We start from the raw sequence: 15,074 nt of genomic DNA, 5'->3' as shown, positions 1-15,074 counted from the left end.
CTGTAGAACCCGTGGCTTCAGTACTGTGACCTTCTGTGCCTCTGAAATGCTCCACAGGTCCCATCCTTTGGTGCTCTGGGACAGCTTTGTGTCTCCTGCCATAAAGCAAGCTTAAAGCTTGTGTAGACAGCCAGACTGATTTCCCCAGCACAAAGGAATTTTTGGTAACTCCTAAGGCTGCTGAAATAATTGCTGTGTCTGTCTACCCCGCCTGCTTCTGGAATGACTGTGGCTGGAGAAAAGGGGATATGGATAAAAGCCAGCTCTCAAATGGTCAGTTGGGCATGTTAGCAGCTGGTGTAAGTTTTTTTAACAGTCTGACCTGGCAACTAAGTTGGGCCCAGATCAGTCTCAGTGCCAAGGGAGGCTAGAGAAAAGCTATAAAGTCAGTTTCTGAGTATTTTTGTAGAAACACTTGTGTCTTCATTTGAATCTGTTCTAACCTCTGTTGTAGACATCTTGTTATAAACTTTGCATTTGCTGTTGAGACAGGTATCTGGTGGTGCTTAGTCAACAGTTTGCTTGGGTTTGTATAAATCAAAGCCCAAGAGTGTTTGGGTTTTGGGTTGGTTTTGTTTGGTTGGTTTGTGTGTGGGTGTTTTGTTTTGTTGTTGGGGTCTTTTTTGGTTGGGTTTTTGGGGTCTTTTTTGAGGAAGAGACTGCTTGAAGTTAGGCTCCTAAACTAAATATAAGCAGCTAAATAAAAATCTGATTTCCCTTTGTAGGAATCATTTATGTCTTATCTGAAGAATGTTGTGCAGATTTCACAGAGTAACTCGTTCTCTTTGCACAGACTGGTCTCACACCTTTGATGGAAGCAGCTTCAGGAGGCTATGCAGAGGTTGGAAGGGTTCTCCTTGATAAAGGAGCAGATGTGAACGCCCCACCTGTGCCTTCCTCAAGAGATACGGCTTTAACAATTGCAGCAGATAAGGGTCACTACAAGTTCTGCGAGCTCCTCATTAACCGGTAAATCATTTCTTCTCATTAAGTGTTTAAGGCCAGAGTGGGTGGGGCTCTGAGCAACCTGATCTCGTGGGTGACTTCCCTGCCCATGATAAGCGGGTTGGAACAAGATGAGCTTTCAGGTCCCTTCCGACCCAAAGTAGTTATAACTAATGATAAGTGGCACGTTTGTTCTGTATTCCTCTGTGGCAAGGGTGCTCTTGTTCACATTACCTCATGCACCTGAGAGCAAAGGGAATGGGAAGCTTTGAAAAGAGGGTGTTAAATCTGTTCCCTACTCTGCAGTGTTATCCTGCAATATCTTGCTGTTGCACTGTTAATCAAACCAAGCAGGCAGTTGGGACCAGAGGCAGGCAGACAGTGTCTGGCTTGGACAGCTTGTTTGTGTATGAATCCAGCAACTCCCACGTGAGCATTTCCTCACTGTCACTTGGTGGGCAAAGCCTGGAAGCAGCCCTTGAGCTTTTCAAAGCATAACCCAGTGTGCTGCTAAAATCTCAAGGGGCTGCTTTGTCCTGTGGGTGGTCACCACACTGATTATTTAAAGGTGATTGGTTGCATATCTCCGGTGCATTAGGTGACATGAAATGAGTGTTCATTTCTGTCAGGAAGATTTAAATATTCCCCTTGTCACTACCCTGCAGATGAAACAGCAAATTTCCGGGACAGAATTTCTCACGTCTTGCCACTGTATTTTAGTTATTAAAGTTCTATATCCAGTTGTACTCTGATATTTGTGATAGTCTGTACTCTGTTTTGTGATCTTGCTCTCTGACTCGCACCTTTGCTCATGCCACGTCTCTGGGTTTTGCTTTTAGAGGGGCACACATCGATGTTCGCAACAAGAAAGGAAACACGCCGCTGTGGCTGGCAGCCAACGGCGGGCACTACGATGTGGTCCAGCTGCTTGTGCAGGCAGGGGCAGACGTGGATGCTGCAGATAACAGGAAAATTACCCCTCTTATGTCAGCATTCCGCAAGGTAGGAGACCAACTTCTTGTGTGTTTTCAAAACAGTGCCTCTTGTTTGGTCTTGAGTCTGAATGCTTGGGTTTGGAAGAATCAAATATAAGATGGCAAAATTGCTACTTTGATAAAATACCTGCTTCAAAGTCATAGTTACTGTACTTCACAAAGATCCAGTTCTTGAGAGCTGAAAAACTTTGTTCTGTGAATGATGTTAGCTTTATCATTTCCAGCTGTACACTGTGCAAAAACTTTGACTGTTTGAGATTTCCATATTTCTGCAGTCTGTACTGCTTGTTTCTGTCCTGCTTTGGAGGTGGACACAATACCAGTCTGCAATAAGCTGTCCTGATTCCTTTATGCTTCCCTCATTCTGTTCCTAATATGTTGTGATGGGACACTGTAGTCAGCTCTTCTGTCACCCACTGCCTTTTCTTCTTGGCAGGAAGAGCATTGCTTTGGGATGGTTCCATCAGTTGTGGTGTTGTATGCAAGGAGCATAAGCAGAGGAATTTATTAACCGTAGCTGCTTTGCCTTTAACAAAGGAGCAAATAACTGTGCAGCTTTTTTTACAAACAAAAATGCTGAGCTTGCCCCTGTTTTGACACTGCCTTGCTTTCACATAACTTCAGAAGCAACAGTAGGGTGCTTTGTGTGGCTGCACCCTGGGAGCAAAGGAATGTACTTGCCAGGATAACATTCAGGTGGCTCAGTTTCCTGATCTGACTTGGTCTGTACTTGAACAGTCTAAGTCAGCTCCATGGGGTGAGTGGCAAGAGAATGGATTGGGTGACAGATGGTGTCTAAAGAGGATTGTCTTGTGTTTTGGTTGTTACTAAAACCATGAAGAGCTGCCTCTGGTCCTTGTATTTTAAAATAAAAAGTAACTTGTGGAAGAGCTTGTCTTGGCCACCTTGTAGCAGAGCGGTGGCTGTGCTGTCAGCACTGAGCAAGCAGGAGCTGCCTTTCCAGCAGCTTACCAGAAATGTTCTTGCTTATTTTCAGTGTTTTGCATTGAACTGAGAGATACCAATCTTGTATTTTGATGATGAATGTTGACAATTGTATACAAAAGATTAAAATTTTCTTTGCTGTTCCAGGGGCATGTGAAAGTAGTTCAGTTCCTGGTGAAAGAAGTGAACCAGTTTCCTTCAGACATTGAGTGCATGCGCTACATCGCCACCATCACGGACAAGGTGAGCGGGACTTGGGCATGAGACCCTGGCCTGAGTTTCCAGCAAAAATATCCATGGGGAATTCCTAAGTATTCTAAAACTGAATGTTTGTTCACATACATCTGATTTGAAGATTTGTACATGTCTCCTTTTTAGCACTTAAAAAGTAAATCAGCATTAGATCACCCCAGTATGTTTATGAATACTGGGGTGTAGCTACATTTCTCTTCACAGAGAAAAGCAAGGCACAATTCTTCCCAAGAATATTTCTGGGATTCACATTCTCTGGACTTCAGAGAAAGAAAACACAATTCTTATTATTTGCTGTGCTTGTGTTAGTGCAAAAGTAGAATGCAGCATGGAGATTGCTTACCCAAAGTGATGTTTTGTTTCCTTGGCCTGTCAGGGCCAGGAGTGTGTTGGGACTGTTGGGTGACAGCCACGAGATTCTGGGCAGTGTGTGTGCAGTTGTGTATAGGGTTGAGTGCTTGGCAGATTCAGTTTTAGATGTATAGAATAATATAGTATAATAAAGCAATTAATTAGCTTTCTAATATCCACGGAGTCAGATACATCATTCTCTCCCCTTGTCAGGGCCATCACAGCATTGCTATACAGGGGAGCTAATCTCATTGTAGAGCAAACCTCACTCCTCAGGTGTTTATTACAGTGATAGTAAGACAAGTTTGCATTTCAGGACCTGTTGAAAAAGTGTCACCAGTGTGTGGAGACAATTGTGAAAGCTAAAGACCAGCAGGCTGCAGAAGCCAATAAAAATGCAACTATACTGCTGAAGGAGCTAGACCTGGAAAAAGTGAGTAGATGATTGCTGTCCTGTAGCAGTGTTTGAACTGTGTGGGAATCTCTAGGCTGCATTTCCTTTCATGCTTCTTGGGGCAGTCAGTCTTCATGCTCTGGCTGTCTCTGTGTTTCTTCCCCTAATGTATCATCCAAGTGAGGCGCATACTGAGGGTGACAAATCAGAACTGACTTCTGCTTCAGTCACTCCATCGTCCTTTTTGGGAAAGCTTGGACTTAGCAATACTTCCTTAGGCAGTAGCTCTCTGGGATCACCTCAGCACAGAGGATGTGTGAGTAAGGGAGGTCTCCAGTCTCATGGTGTATTTCTGTGGGTGTAAATAATGTCCACAAGCATTTTATGGACTTTTGCTCAGGGTAGTTGAGCAGTTATGGAGCAAATCCCCTTCTCCATTTGCTGAGAATAGAGTTAATTATTCTAAAGTAACACACTCTAGAGTGGGCTCTCTTAATGGAGGTTCTTACAGTTTTTGAGAATTGCCCATTGATTTATTAAATTTTCCAGGTTGTGGGCTTGTTGAGCACACATCAGTTGCTTTGCACAAACAGTGCAGCAGATGACTGATTCCATATATTTAAAAAAAAAAAAGGTTAAAATTAGAGCCATTGAGTACTGGCTTTTGAATCAAAGATATGGACATCACACCAAAAATATACTGGTTATTAAATTTTTGAGAAAGGACTAAGAGGATGAGAGATTTTTCTGGTCTTCCATTAAAACTGTATTTTTTTTTAATACTTCTGTTTTGGTTATTACTTCGTTATCATTCCTTAGAAGTTTTGGGACCAGCTAGTCCAGTTGTTGCATAAGGTCTGTCCAGTTTCTGTGTAATGATTCAGTATGTGCCAAAGTCATTCTCGTTCATTGTGCTCGCTCATTTTTCCTTCCCCCCAGATTTCTAGGGAAGATCTGAATTATAAGTATAATTTAGTCTGTGTGAAAATGTTTAAATATGGATTCTTTTCTCCTGCATAGTCAAGAGAGGAGAGCAGAAAACAAGCTCTTGCAGCCAAAAGAGAGAAAAGAAAGGAAAAGAGAAAGAAGAAGAAAGAGGAACAAAAGAGAAAACAAGAAGAAGATGAAGAAAACAAGCCTAAGGAAACTCTGGAACTGCAAGAAGATGATGATGAGGAAGAAAATGATGATGAAGGTAAACAAGTGTTTCAGTTGTGGGGGTGCCACCTTCTAACCAAGAAGGTAAAGGAGTCTGTTTGAAAGCTGGTCTCTCATATTTGACGGTGTTGCATGGCTGCTGCCTGGCAAAACTCCTTTGCTCATTTTTTCACCCCCTCCTTTGTTCACAAAAGTCTTTCACTCTTGGAGGATTTACAGCTGAATTTGGTGCTAGTCTGACAGCTCAGCAAGGAACATAACTTCAGCTGTGGTGTGTTCAGTGAGGGCACTGATTTTTCTATTTTGTGGGTTCTGATTGTATATAAACTGCTTTTCTTTCAGTGGAGCAAGAAGTTCCTATAGAGCCTCCAAGTGCAACTACTACAACAACAATTGGAATTTCTGCAACTTCAACTACCTTCACAAATGCCTTTGGGAAGAAGAGAGCTAACGTGGTGACTACCCCCAGCACAAACAGAAAAAATAAGAAAAATAAAACAAAAGAGACTCCTCAGAATATGCAGATAATTTTGCCAGATCAGCATATATCTCTAGCACAGCAAAAAGCAGATAAAAATAAAATAAATGGAGAGCCAAGAGGTGGTGGTGCAAGTGGGAACAGTGATTCAGATAACCTGGATAGCACAGATTGCAATAGTGAAAGCAGCAGTGGAGGGAAAAGCCAGGAGCTGAACTTCACCATGGACACGAACTCCTCGGAGCGGCGCTATGCCTCACTGCTCATCCCCTCTCAGGAAGATAAAAACAGCACCTCAGCTTCCAAAACACCAACCAGGTGAGACTGCTCTGCTCCTTCTCTGCTGTTTCACAAGGTTCCACCTGTGCCAGGGTCAGTGTTCTGTAGCTTAAGCTCTACACCAACTGTACATTCCCAGAGCCTAGAGAGACTGAGGCTGCTTTATCTGCAAAGCTGTTGTTCAACACAACCTCTTTAAAATCTTGTTAGAACAAGATTTTTTGGCGTTGTTGGCCAGTTTTTAATACTACTTTAGCAAAATGGCCTTTTCTCTCTGCACTTTTTAAGCATCCATGTTGCATTGTTAGCTTTGTTCAAATAGACCTTAAAGTGAATATGCTGGGAATTTAATAAGGAAATGCCAGCTTTACTTGTCATCCACACACAGAAGTGGTTTCTTTACCTTTTGATTGTGGTTTCTTTACCTTTTGATTGTTTTATGGTTTCATCATTAACTCGTTTGACTTGCAATCTCTTTCTTTTAAGGAGAGAAGAAGATGACTCTGAGCATTTCACCTGCCAGGTTGATGGCCAGTTTGATATAACTTTGTCGAGCCAGAGGTGAGAGTCAGAGGAACTCAGGGAATGTAGGGGCCACATGAATGGTTCAAAGGGTCATTCAGCTGCCTGGGAATGTGCTGATAACTTTTACAACACCACTTTCTGAAGAGGTCATTGGTCTGAATCACAAAGCTTAGATCCCATGTGGGTCTGTAGTCTTTGTTTTTGCATCTAAGTAATACAAATCTGATCCCCCATAGTTTTGTTTTCTCTTTCCATTTTCTGCAGTAAGGGAGGGGAAAGAGCAGGGAGGTTGATCTGCAGGACACTGGGCTGACAGAAAGGCCAGCTTCAATAAGAACACAAACCTTGTGGCATCAAGAAGGGCAGTGAGACAGGGCTGTTGTCAGACTGATTGAGACACTTGTCTGGGAGTGGGAAGGGAGGATATTTTTTTGTTTTCCTATTTTTCCCCAGATTCAGGTTAGATGCAGAATGAGTGGATTCATCAGCCCTTGTGGTTAGAGGGTATGTGTTTTGTGCTCCCATTAGGAGTGTTAAAAATTGGAATTAGTCTCTGTTCTGTTCTTTGAACATAGATTGTTTCTGCCTTGGACCTTTCACCCAAGGTTTGCTGCAAGAGCCTTGGGATCCTGTGCAGTTCACTGCAGCATGATAAGCTAAATGCATCCTTCTGACTGCTTATTAGAGGTGGTTCTTCTGGAAACAGCTACTAGTTTTAGGCTGCAGGAATGTAAACTGTATGCTGTCATTTTATTCTGTAATTTGTAATCAGTGCATTTCTGTTCCCAGACTCGATGGTGAAGGTCATTCGAATTCTTTGTCGACTACTTATAAGTCTGTTTCCCTGCCTCTGAGCTCTCCAAATGTAAAGCTGAATCTGACCAGTCCAAAAAGAGGCCAGAAAAGAGAAGAAGGCTGGAAAGAAGTGGTTAGAAGGTAAAGACTTTAATACTATGTTTTAAAACTGTCTGTGAGCTTTTGAGCTTGTAAATTATTCTCAAATAGAGAATGTCCAGCAAGATTATATAACTGAAGAATTAACTTACAGGAAAATCTATCCTGCTTGCTCTTGCTGTGCTAGGAAAATCAACTGCAGCCCTATTCTCTAGTATCCCCTCACTAACTTAATGTGAACATGACATAAACATTGTATTTGGCATCAGAAAATAAAGACAACCTGTGACTTTAGTGGAATAAAGGATGTGTGGACAAGATAAAAGTGGAAGGGAGCAGAGGGCAGTGAAAAGCCCTTCAGCAGATGATTGCCCATGAACTAAAGGCAGAATGGATGTGAGTAGAGGAGAGGCAAATGATCCCTTCAAGGCCAAAATTCATTGTACTTTGGGCAGTGACCTTGATCACTGATTCAGTGGAAAATTATGTTACCTGCCAGTGAGTGCTTAGAGACACAGTGAGATTAAAAGTTTTACTGTAAAGCAATCTTTTCTTTTGAAAATGTACTGGGTTTTACTGTATGGCCATTAACACCCCAGTATCTCTAACCTTTATCTTGTCTACTGCTTGGAACTAGAATGATCATCTGGCTTTGGGGTTTTGTTGTTCTCTTTATCAAAAGGGAATACAGCACAAACATAGCGATGTTAGATGCTTTGGGTGCACTTAGGAAACCCTCCTGCTTTTGTGTTCTGCAGTGGCAATGACAAGATGTGGTAATTTTGGAGAATTTTAGGCTATGTGCAAAGAACATAATTGTATAGAGGGCTTGGTGCATTTGGATTAGTGGAAGCCAGAGAGTGTTCTTAATAAAGGTTAAAAAGGCAGTTTTTAATGCAGATTTTCTGTGTTTGAACTCTTAGAGTTGGTTTGGTCGCTGCCTTTTGATTTGGTCACCAATGGGGCTCTCCACAGTGACGTGGCCTTGCTGGAAGTGTGGTGGCAGCCTGGTCCCCACTTGGGGAGTGATGCAGGCAGGAACCCCTCAGTCAGCCCTGATCCCCCCCTGACCTGGGGCTGCTCCTGCTCTCCTGGGGCCCTTGAGTCTCCTTGGCTCAGCCCAGGTGTTCACATGGGTGTTGCCTGCTCGTGTGTTGGCCTTAGCAGTGTTCTAGGCATGCATCCAGAGCCTGCCGTGTCTCTTTCCTGAGGAATTCCCTCAGGAACATCCCATTCAGGGTTCTGCACTGGTGTTTGCTGTGCCCTGACTGATGGGAGCATGTCCTGCCAAAGAGCATTGTTGGTGACTGTGGGTGTGTGGGTGCAGTGCCCAAGAGCTCCTTCTGCTAAAGCCTCTCCTGATCTCAGCAAGAATTCTTCTTCCCCTCTCCCTGTGAGTGACCCCCAGCTAGAAGGGATGTCTATCAAAGTAACCAATGTAAACGTCCCTTCTGCCCCTGACAGGCAAGTGGGCAGAGTTTTGAAAGACCCTCCCCCCAGCAACACTCTGCAGCCAACACCAATTGAGCAATTTCAGCTGCAGAGAGGAGGGCGCTGCTGTTCCGGAGCAAAAAGGTACTTTGGGGGACACTTCTCTAGGTGAAAACCATCAGCCTTGGGAGGGAAAGAGGGAAACAGCTGTGGATGATGGGTGGGAGGGGACTGGACACTGGGGTGGGCTCTTCTGAAAGGGAAATGCCTCCTTGAGTGGCTGTCAGAGGTCCCCAGTGGGCTGGGGTGGAAGCAGACCAAGGTGCAGGCAGGAGCCCTGTAAGCAATACAGGTGATCTTGAAACTTAAATGAGCATGGAGTTCTGGTCTGGGGAGGGAGTAACTGTGATGTCTGTCTTGAGAAGGGAGCCTTGGAAGTGGAGGTGGGGAAGAAAACCCAAAGCATGAAATAGCCTTGGGATAGAGCTGATGCATGCACTGGGGGTTCTGGGGGTGGGCAGGGTTGCAGTGTCCTGTCCTGGCAGGAATGGGGGAAAGAAAAAACACCTTGGCAACATGAGGTGTTACTTTAGAACATTTCTGTGTGTTTAGATGTTTAAAATTAAACAGGTTTCCTCTAAGTCTCCTGTTAAGTGACAAACAGTTCCCTGAGAATCAAGTTACTTACAAGTTTCCAAGACTGGAATAGCTAGGTGAAGCTGGCAGCCTTTCCTCAGGGGGGTGGGGACCTGTGAGTGCTGTGATTTCCGAAACCCCTTTGAATCCCCTCTTGTTGTTCAGCATTGAGCCAGTGTACACCAGTAGCAAGCCTGAAAGCAGCTTATGGGTGCAAGAGGTGCAAAACACCTTAAAATTTGGGGGCAGTGGTGGCCCAGAGGTCTCAGCTGAGACCTGTGTGCGTGCAGAGCTTGTCTTCAGACACTTCCAAAAACTGTGTGCTTGCTCTGACCCACCAGTACCATGTGAATCAGGAAAACCCTGGACTGACTGACCTTGGTGGAGCATTGTGGCCTGACAGGGTGCCTGCTCCTGCAAGTCCATGCTGCCATGGAGGGGCTTCCACAGCTCCCTAAATCACAGCACTGCTTTCACCTGCTTTCACCCACCATTGTTTATTGGTGACACTGCACTTCCAGATCTGGAGGTCTGAAAGAGGTGGCTACTAAAAGGTTGTGGATGCAGGTGGTACTACAGAGCTGAGCCATCTTCTCCTTGCTATAAACAGTTCAAGTAGTCAAGCCATGGGCTTTTATATTTGAAGCAGTGCTGCTTGTGTAAATTCAGGTTGATAAGCTGAGGATTTGCCTCACTTTGGAGAGGTACCCAAGATAAGATAAAATCCAAAAGGGATTCTGAAGTAATGTGAGGCTCGTATGTCTGTGTTACAATAGTGATGGAATAAATGCTACTGGAGAATCCTTGTCAGGTACTGAGGATGATGAGTAATTTGAGTGGGGGACTTTGAGAGGGGCTCCAAAGGGTGAAGAAAGGATCAGCAGAAAACTACTTACTGCCCTTAAGAATATTACTTCAGCCACTGTCAGACAGCACAGGGGTTTTGTCTGTCTTTGAAGGTTGAATGCATTTCACAGATTTCTGATCTTTGTGGTATAGGTCAAAGAAATTATCAGTCCCAGCTTCTGTCGTATCTAGAATAATGGGAAGAGGTGGGTGCAACATCACAGCAATTCAAGATGTCACTGGTGCCCACATTGATGTGGATAAGCAAAAAGATAAGAATGGAGAGAGAATGATCACTATAAGGTACAGTATCTCAAAAGGAAAGTCTTGAGTTACTCCATGGTGTCATTTATTGAAGAGTTTGTTTGCTTTCCTAAGGCAGGATCTATTTAGCTTCTTTGTTCTACAACAGCACATACATTCCTGCTGCCAAGATATGCTGACAGTTGACTTCAAAGATAATCCTTAAGATACACGGAAGTCAAGAAATAACTCACTGCAGTAAACTTACAATAGATTTACAGATCAGAATAAGGTTGAAGCTACAGAACGTTACATAAAGTGGGGTTTCCTTTTGCAGGAGATAAATCTGTTTGTGTTTAATCTAGGGGTGGTACAGAGTCCACGCGATACGCAGTGCAACTCATCAATGCCCTTATTCAAGATCCTGCCAAGGAACTGGAAGACTTGATTCCTAAAACTCATATAAGAACCCCTGCTTCAAGTAGCAAATCAATCCACTCAAACTTTTCATCTGGAGTCAGCACTGCGACTGCTTCCAACAAGAACTCGTTTCCTCTCGGAGCACCGCCCCTGGTCACGTCGCAGTCATCAACACTATCGACTTTCCAGCCTCCTAACAAATTAAACAAGAATGTCCCAGCCAACGTGCGCTCATCTTTTCCGGTGTCTCTTCCTCTCGCTTATTCTCACCCTCATTTTGCCTTGCTGGCTGCCCAAACTATGCAACAGATCCGGCACCCTCGCTTACCTATGGCCCAATTTGGAGGAACCTTTTCACCTTCACCGAACACTTGGGGACCATTCCCAGTGAGACCAGTTAACCCTGGCAGCACGAACAGCTCTCCAAAGCATAATAGCTCGAGTCGTGTAGGTAGTCAGAATGGAAACGTTCTGCAGACGGAGTCTCCTGGGTTAGCCACGTCCAGTTGTCCCGTTACCGCCTCGTCTGTAGCTGCTTCCACCCAGCCTCTGTGTGTGACCAGTAACCGGACTCCCTCCTCGGTCAGGAAGCAGCTCTTTGCCTGCGTCCCCAAGACGAGCGCTGCAGCAACAGCCATCTCAACTGTGACGAGCACCTGTAGCACTCTGCCCTCAGCTTCCTCTGCTCCCCCAAACAACGGGCAAGTGCCCACAGCGTTTCTGCCATCTACTGCTCCGCAAGCGCAGCATTCTGCCCTGAAGGCAGACTCCTTCTCGGCTGTCTCTGCACCCAAGGAGAAGGTGTCCACCCCCGAGCAGCCGCCGACAAGCGCGTGCCCGCCGGCTTCAGTCGCAAGCACTTGCAGCGTGTCAGCCAGCAGCAGCTCCGCGGGCACCGACACACGCCCGGCCGGCAGCCCCGCCCCACCCAGCAGCGCGCAGGATGAAGTTCTGCCAACCAGCATGTCCGAGATCAGCCCTTCCATGTCGATGCCTTTTTCATCCAGCTCAGAAACGGCTCCTTTAAGCTTAGCGTCGCCCAGGTCAGTTGTTGCAGATAATCAGGACAACAGTAACTTACCTCAAGTAGCTGTACCAGCACCTCGAGTTACTCACAGGATGCAGTCCAGAGGTTCTTTCTATTCAGTGGTACCAAATGCAAACCTCCATCAAGATCCTCAGTCTATTTTTGTTACGAATCAAGTTCCTTTAACACCTTCTCAAGGTCCACCTGCTGCAGTGCAGCTTTCGTCAGCCATGAACGTTATGAACGGTTCTCAGATGCACATTAACCCAGCAAACAAATCATTGCCTCCTGCCTTTGGGCCAGCAACGCTCTTCAATCACTTTAGTAGTCTTTTTGATAGCAACCAGGTGCCAGCTAACCAAGCATGGGGAGACTGTCCACTCTCTACCCGAGCAGCAGCTGACCCATCTTTCACTGTTCAGTCTACCTTTCTGAATAACTCTGTGCTAGGACATGTGGAAAACGTTCATCCCGACAACTCCAAGGCTCCTGGTTTCAGGCCACCTTCCCAGCGGGTTTCAACTAGTCCTGTAGGTAAGTCATTAAGATCATGTTCTGGACAAAATCATTTCTTCAGCCATTGCACTTTGGTCATCATACTGATGGAGAAATGGTCTACAATTGACAGCTGGAGGATGCTCATGTAATGAGGATGGCCTGTTATTTCCAAGTGTTCTTTAAAACGCTGATGATTTTTTTTCTTCAGGTCTTCTAGGCTGTTAGGAGTTGGGAAGATTGCAGATGTTGCATTGCTTGTTCTCTGTGTGAGACAGCAATGCTCCCACCTGCTTGTAGTGTAGGATCAATTCTAGGTTTTGGGTTGGAATGAAGCACAGTGTGGGGTGACACCAAAGCTGAGGACTCCTGGAGGTTCCAGCTGCAGCAGTGACTGCCTGCAGGTGCTCTATATTGTATGTGAGATTCCAGCTTGACTCAGTGGGGAGAAACTCTCTTTGCCTTTTGGTTCTTGATATGGCTCTGGGATTTTAATAAGCTTACTTTGTGGAGCTTATTGGTGTGCTACTGTGTGGGGTGTTTTATTCAGAGGTTCAGTATAGCAGTGGATTTGTTTGTAGTGGTTTATGAACACTGACATTGAGCTCCCTGCCCTTGCTGTGCTCTGCCTGCAGGATTCTTATCTTCTCAGTGTTCAAACTATGTTGCAGACAACCAACTGCACCCATTAGGTTGGAAGGGACCCTCAAGGGATCTCTTCTGTGCCAGCCCTTGTAGCTGGGTATCTGGAGAGCCTTGTTCTGGAGTCATCCTTGCCCACACAGTGTGTGTTGGGTGTTTGGGCTAAGGCTTCAGGACTTGAATGCTGGGCTGGGACAAGTCAAGTAGTTTAACTGTCATATTAAAGGAGAAGGGAGCATTTGGAAGATGTGATGGTAAGGAAAGAAGATCTTCAGCATTCCCTTTCCTCTCAGTTGCTTGACAGATGTGCAGGACTTGTGAACACTTCTCTCTTACTGGCTTTAACCACAAAACTGGGGTGTTTGCTATGACTGCAGTTTTCTCAGTTGTTAAATTGGGGCTGTATTGCTCTGCAAAGCAAGGGCACATCTAGAACTCTGTGCCACATCCAGCCTCAGTGTAGTAAGCAGAATTAGATGTATCAGATGAAGTAACTGGACTTTGTTCAACAGAGACTGTTACTAAAGAGCTGCCAGACCCCCAGCAGGCTCCAGAACCACTTGACAGTGGCTCAGCTTTTCCTCTGCAGTGCTCGGAACTGGAGTTGGCTGTTGCTAAAATAATTCCTGGGAAAGGAAACTTATGGCAAATGGGTTCTGCTGATTTCCCTGACCATGGCATCCTGCATGTGCAAACACGGGTGACAGGGACTTCCCACAGCAATAAAGTATTTTGCTGTTCCCTTATGTTAAGATCATCTGTTTGTAATGGGGGAAAATTTATTGTATTTCTACTTTATATATCCTTTTATACTTTATATATCCTTAAGTGACAGCAGGTATTTAAAAAACATTGTAAATCTGTTTCTGCCATTAGAAAGGTTAGGTAGATAGCCCAGGAAAACTCACACACTTGACTTTGGGAGACTTAGGTGTGAAGTTCTCAACTGAAGCTCAAAAATATTTGGGCAGAACACACTTTTCCTGAGTTAGGATTTGATTAGAGTATTGCAAAGTGGAGAAAACCTGCAAATAGGGAGTGTGCTGCTAAAATTGTGTTGGACAGGAGGTGACTGGTTAGTCAGGTCCTTAGTTGATTCATTTAATGTCATTTTACTTCATGCTGCTTTTGATCACCTTTGTTTCAGATTCTTGATGTCCCAGGAGTAGGGGGGGTTAAGGGAGCTTGAGGTTGTTTGGAAGGTGTGATAGAGAGGAAAGGAATGAACACAGTAGGCTGAGGGCTTCTCTGTTGCCTTCCCTCAGAGCTCACCCCTCTCATTCTCCAGCTTGTCCCAGGGGAATGGACCTTGCCCTTGGCTCAGCCCCCAAGGTTGGCAGCACTGGGGATTCCATGGCTGTTTGCACAGGGCTTGGTGACAGGGTTCATGGGGTTTTGAGAAGTGAGGGAAGGGCTGGTCACTGCTCGTGCTCTGGCCAGCAGCAGCACAGTGGCCAGGGGGCAGCCAGGGCCTGGCCTGGCAAATTCTGTGTGGTCAGAGGGGTTTGGAACAGCCTTGGAGCAGGTGGACACCCATGCTCTGGTCTCAGCTGGGCAAGGGACACCTGAGGGAGCAGAGGTTTGCATTTTGTGCCTCTCTTACACAGTTGGCCCATGGCAAATTTTTCCACAAATCAACATTTCTAAGGGATCGCCTCTAAACTGATTTGGTGAAGATTTAATATAGTTTAATAAATCTAAACCAGTTTTTTCTTAACAAGTTCTCACCTCAGGGTGGAGTTCAGGTAGTCTGCTTTTCCTGTTCGTGGGTGAGCTCAGCTGCAGCTCGAGTTTTCTCTGATTCACCAGTTCCTTTGAGGCACAGATATCTCTGCAGATCTCACTGGCTGTGGATCCATTCTGGAAATGGCCTATTTGTCTCACATTTTTAGGTCTCTTATCCTGGCAGTTTGCAGTTGAGACCAGGCTTAGCCCAACCATGAGAGGAGGCTGTGGAGAAGACCAAAACTAATCTGCTTGTTACTTCTGTCCTCTGCACTTTGAGGAGTGTGAGATCTTGCTTCTTAAAAGGGATCACAAACTTGAAATATTCCAACTTAGGAAGCAGTACAAGAGTATGGAACTGCATGAAATGGTTGGACTGTTTCACACAGCATA

The 15,074-nt window shown here is 45.1% G+C and overlaps 1 protein-coding gene across 10 annotated transcripts in view; it reads left to right on the top strand.

The window, feature by feature from the left end:
* The window catches only part of LOC311159728 (ankyrin repeat and KH domain-containing protein 1-like), a 100,703-nt gene that overhangs the window by 75,715 nt on the left and 9,914 nt on the right, over positions 1-15,074 (top strand). For all 10 annotated transcript variants that reach the window (XM_084215969.1, XM_084215976.1, XM_084215975.1 and 7 more), the window contains 11 exons: positions 794-969; positions 1,785-1,947; positions 3,033-3,128; positions 3,805-3,921; positions 4,903-5,077; positions 5,383-5,836; positions 6,284-6,358; positions 7,112-7,258; positions 8,681-8,791; positions 10,283-10,432; positions 10,738-12,353. In XM_084215969.1, the coding sequence (XP_084072095.1) occupies positions 794-969; positions 1,785-1,947; positions 3,033-3,128; positions 3,805-3,921; positions 4,903-5,077; positions 5,383-5,836; positions 6,284-6,358; positions 7,112-7,258; positions 8,681-8,791; positions 10,283-10,432; positions 10,738-12,353 (3,280 nt within the window). The remainder of the gene's footprint in view (positions 1-793; positions 970-1,784; positions 1,948-3,032; positions 3,129-3,804; positions 3,922-4,902; positions 5,078-5,382; positions 5,837-6,283; positions 6,359-7,111; positions 7,259-8,680; positions 8,792-10,282; positions 10,433-10,737; positions 12,354-15,074) is intronic.

The sequence above is a fragment of the Fringilla coelebs genome (genome assembly GCF_963513975.1).
Source record: "Fringilla coelebs genome assembly, chromosome: 15".
Taxonomy (NCBI): Eukaryota; Metazoa; Chordata; class Aves; order Passeriformes; family Fringillidae; genus Fringilla; species Fringilla coelebs.
The sequence above is the reverse complement of the archived record's forward strand: the minus strand, read 5'-3'. Positions and strand labels throughout refer to the sequence as shown.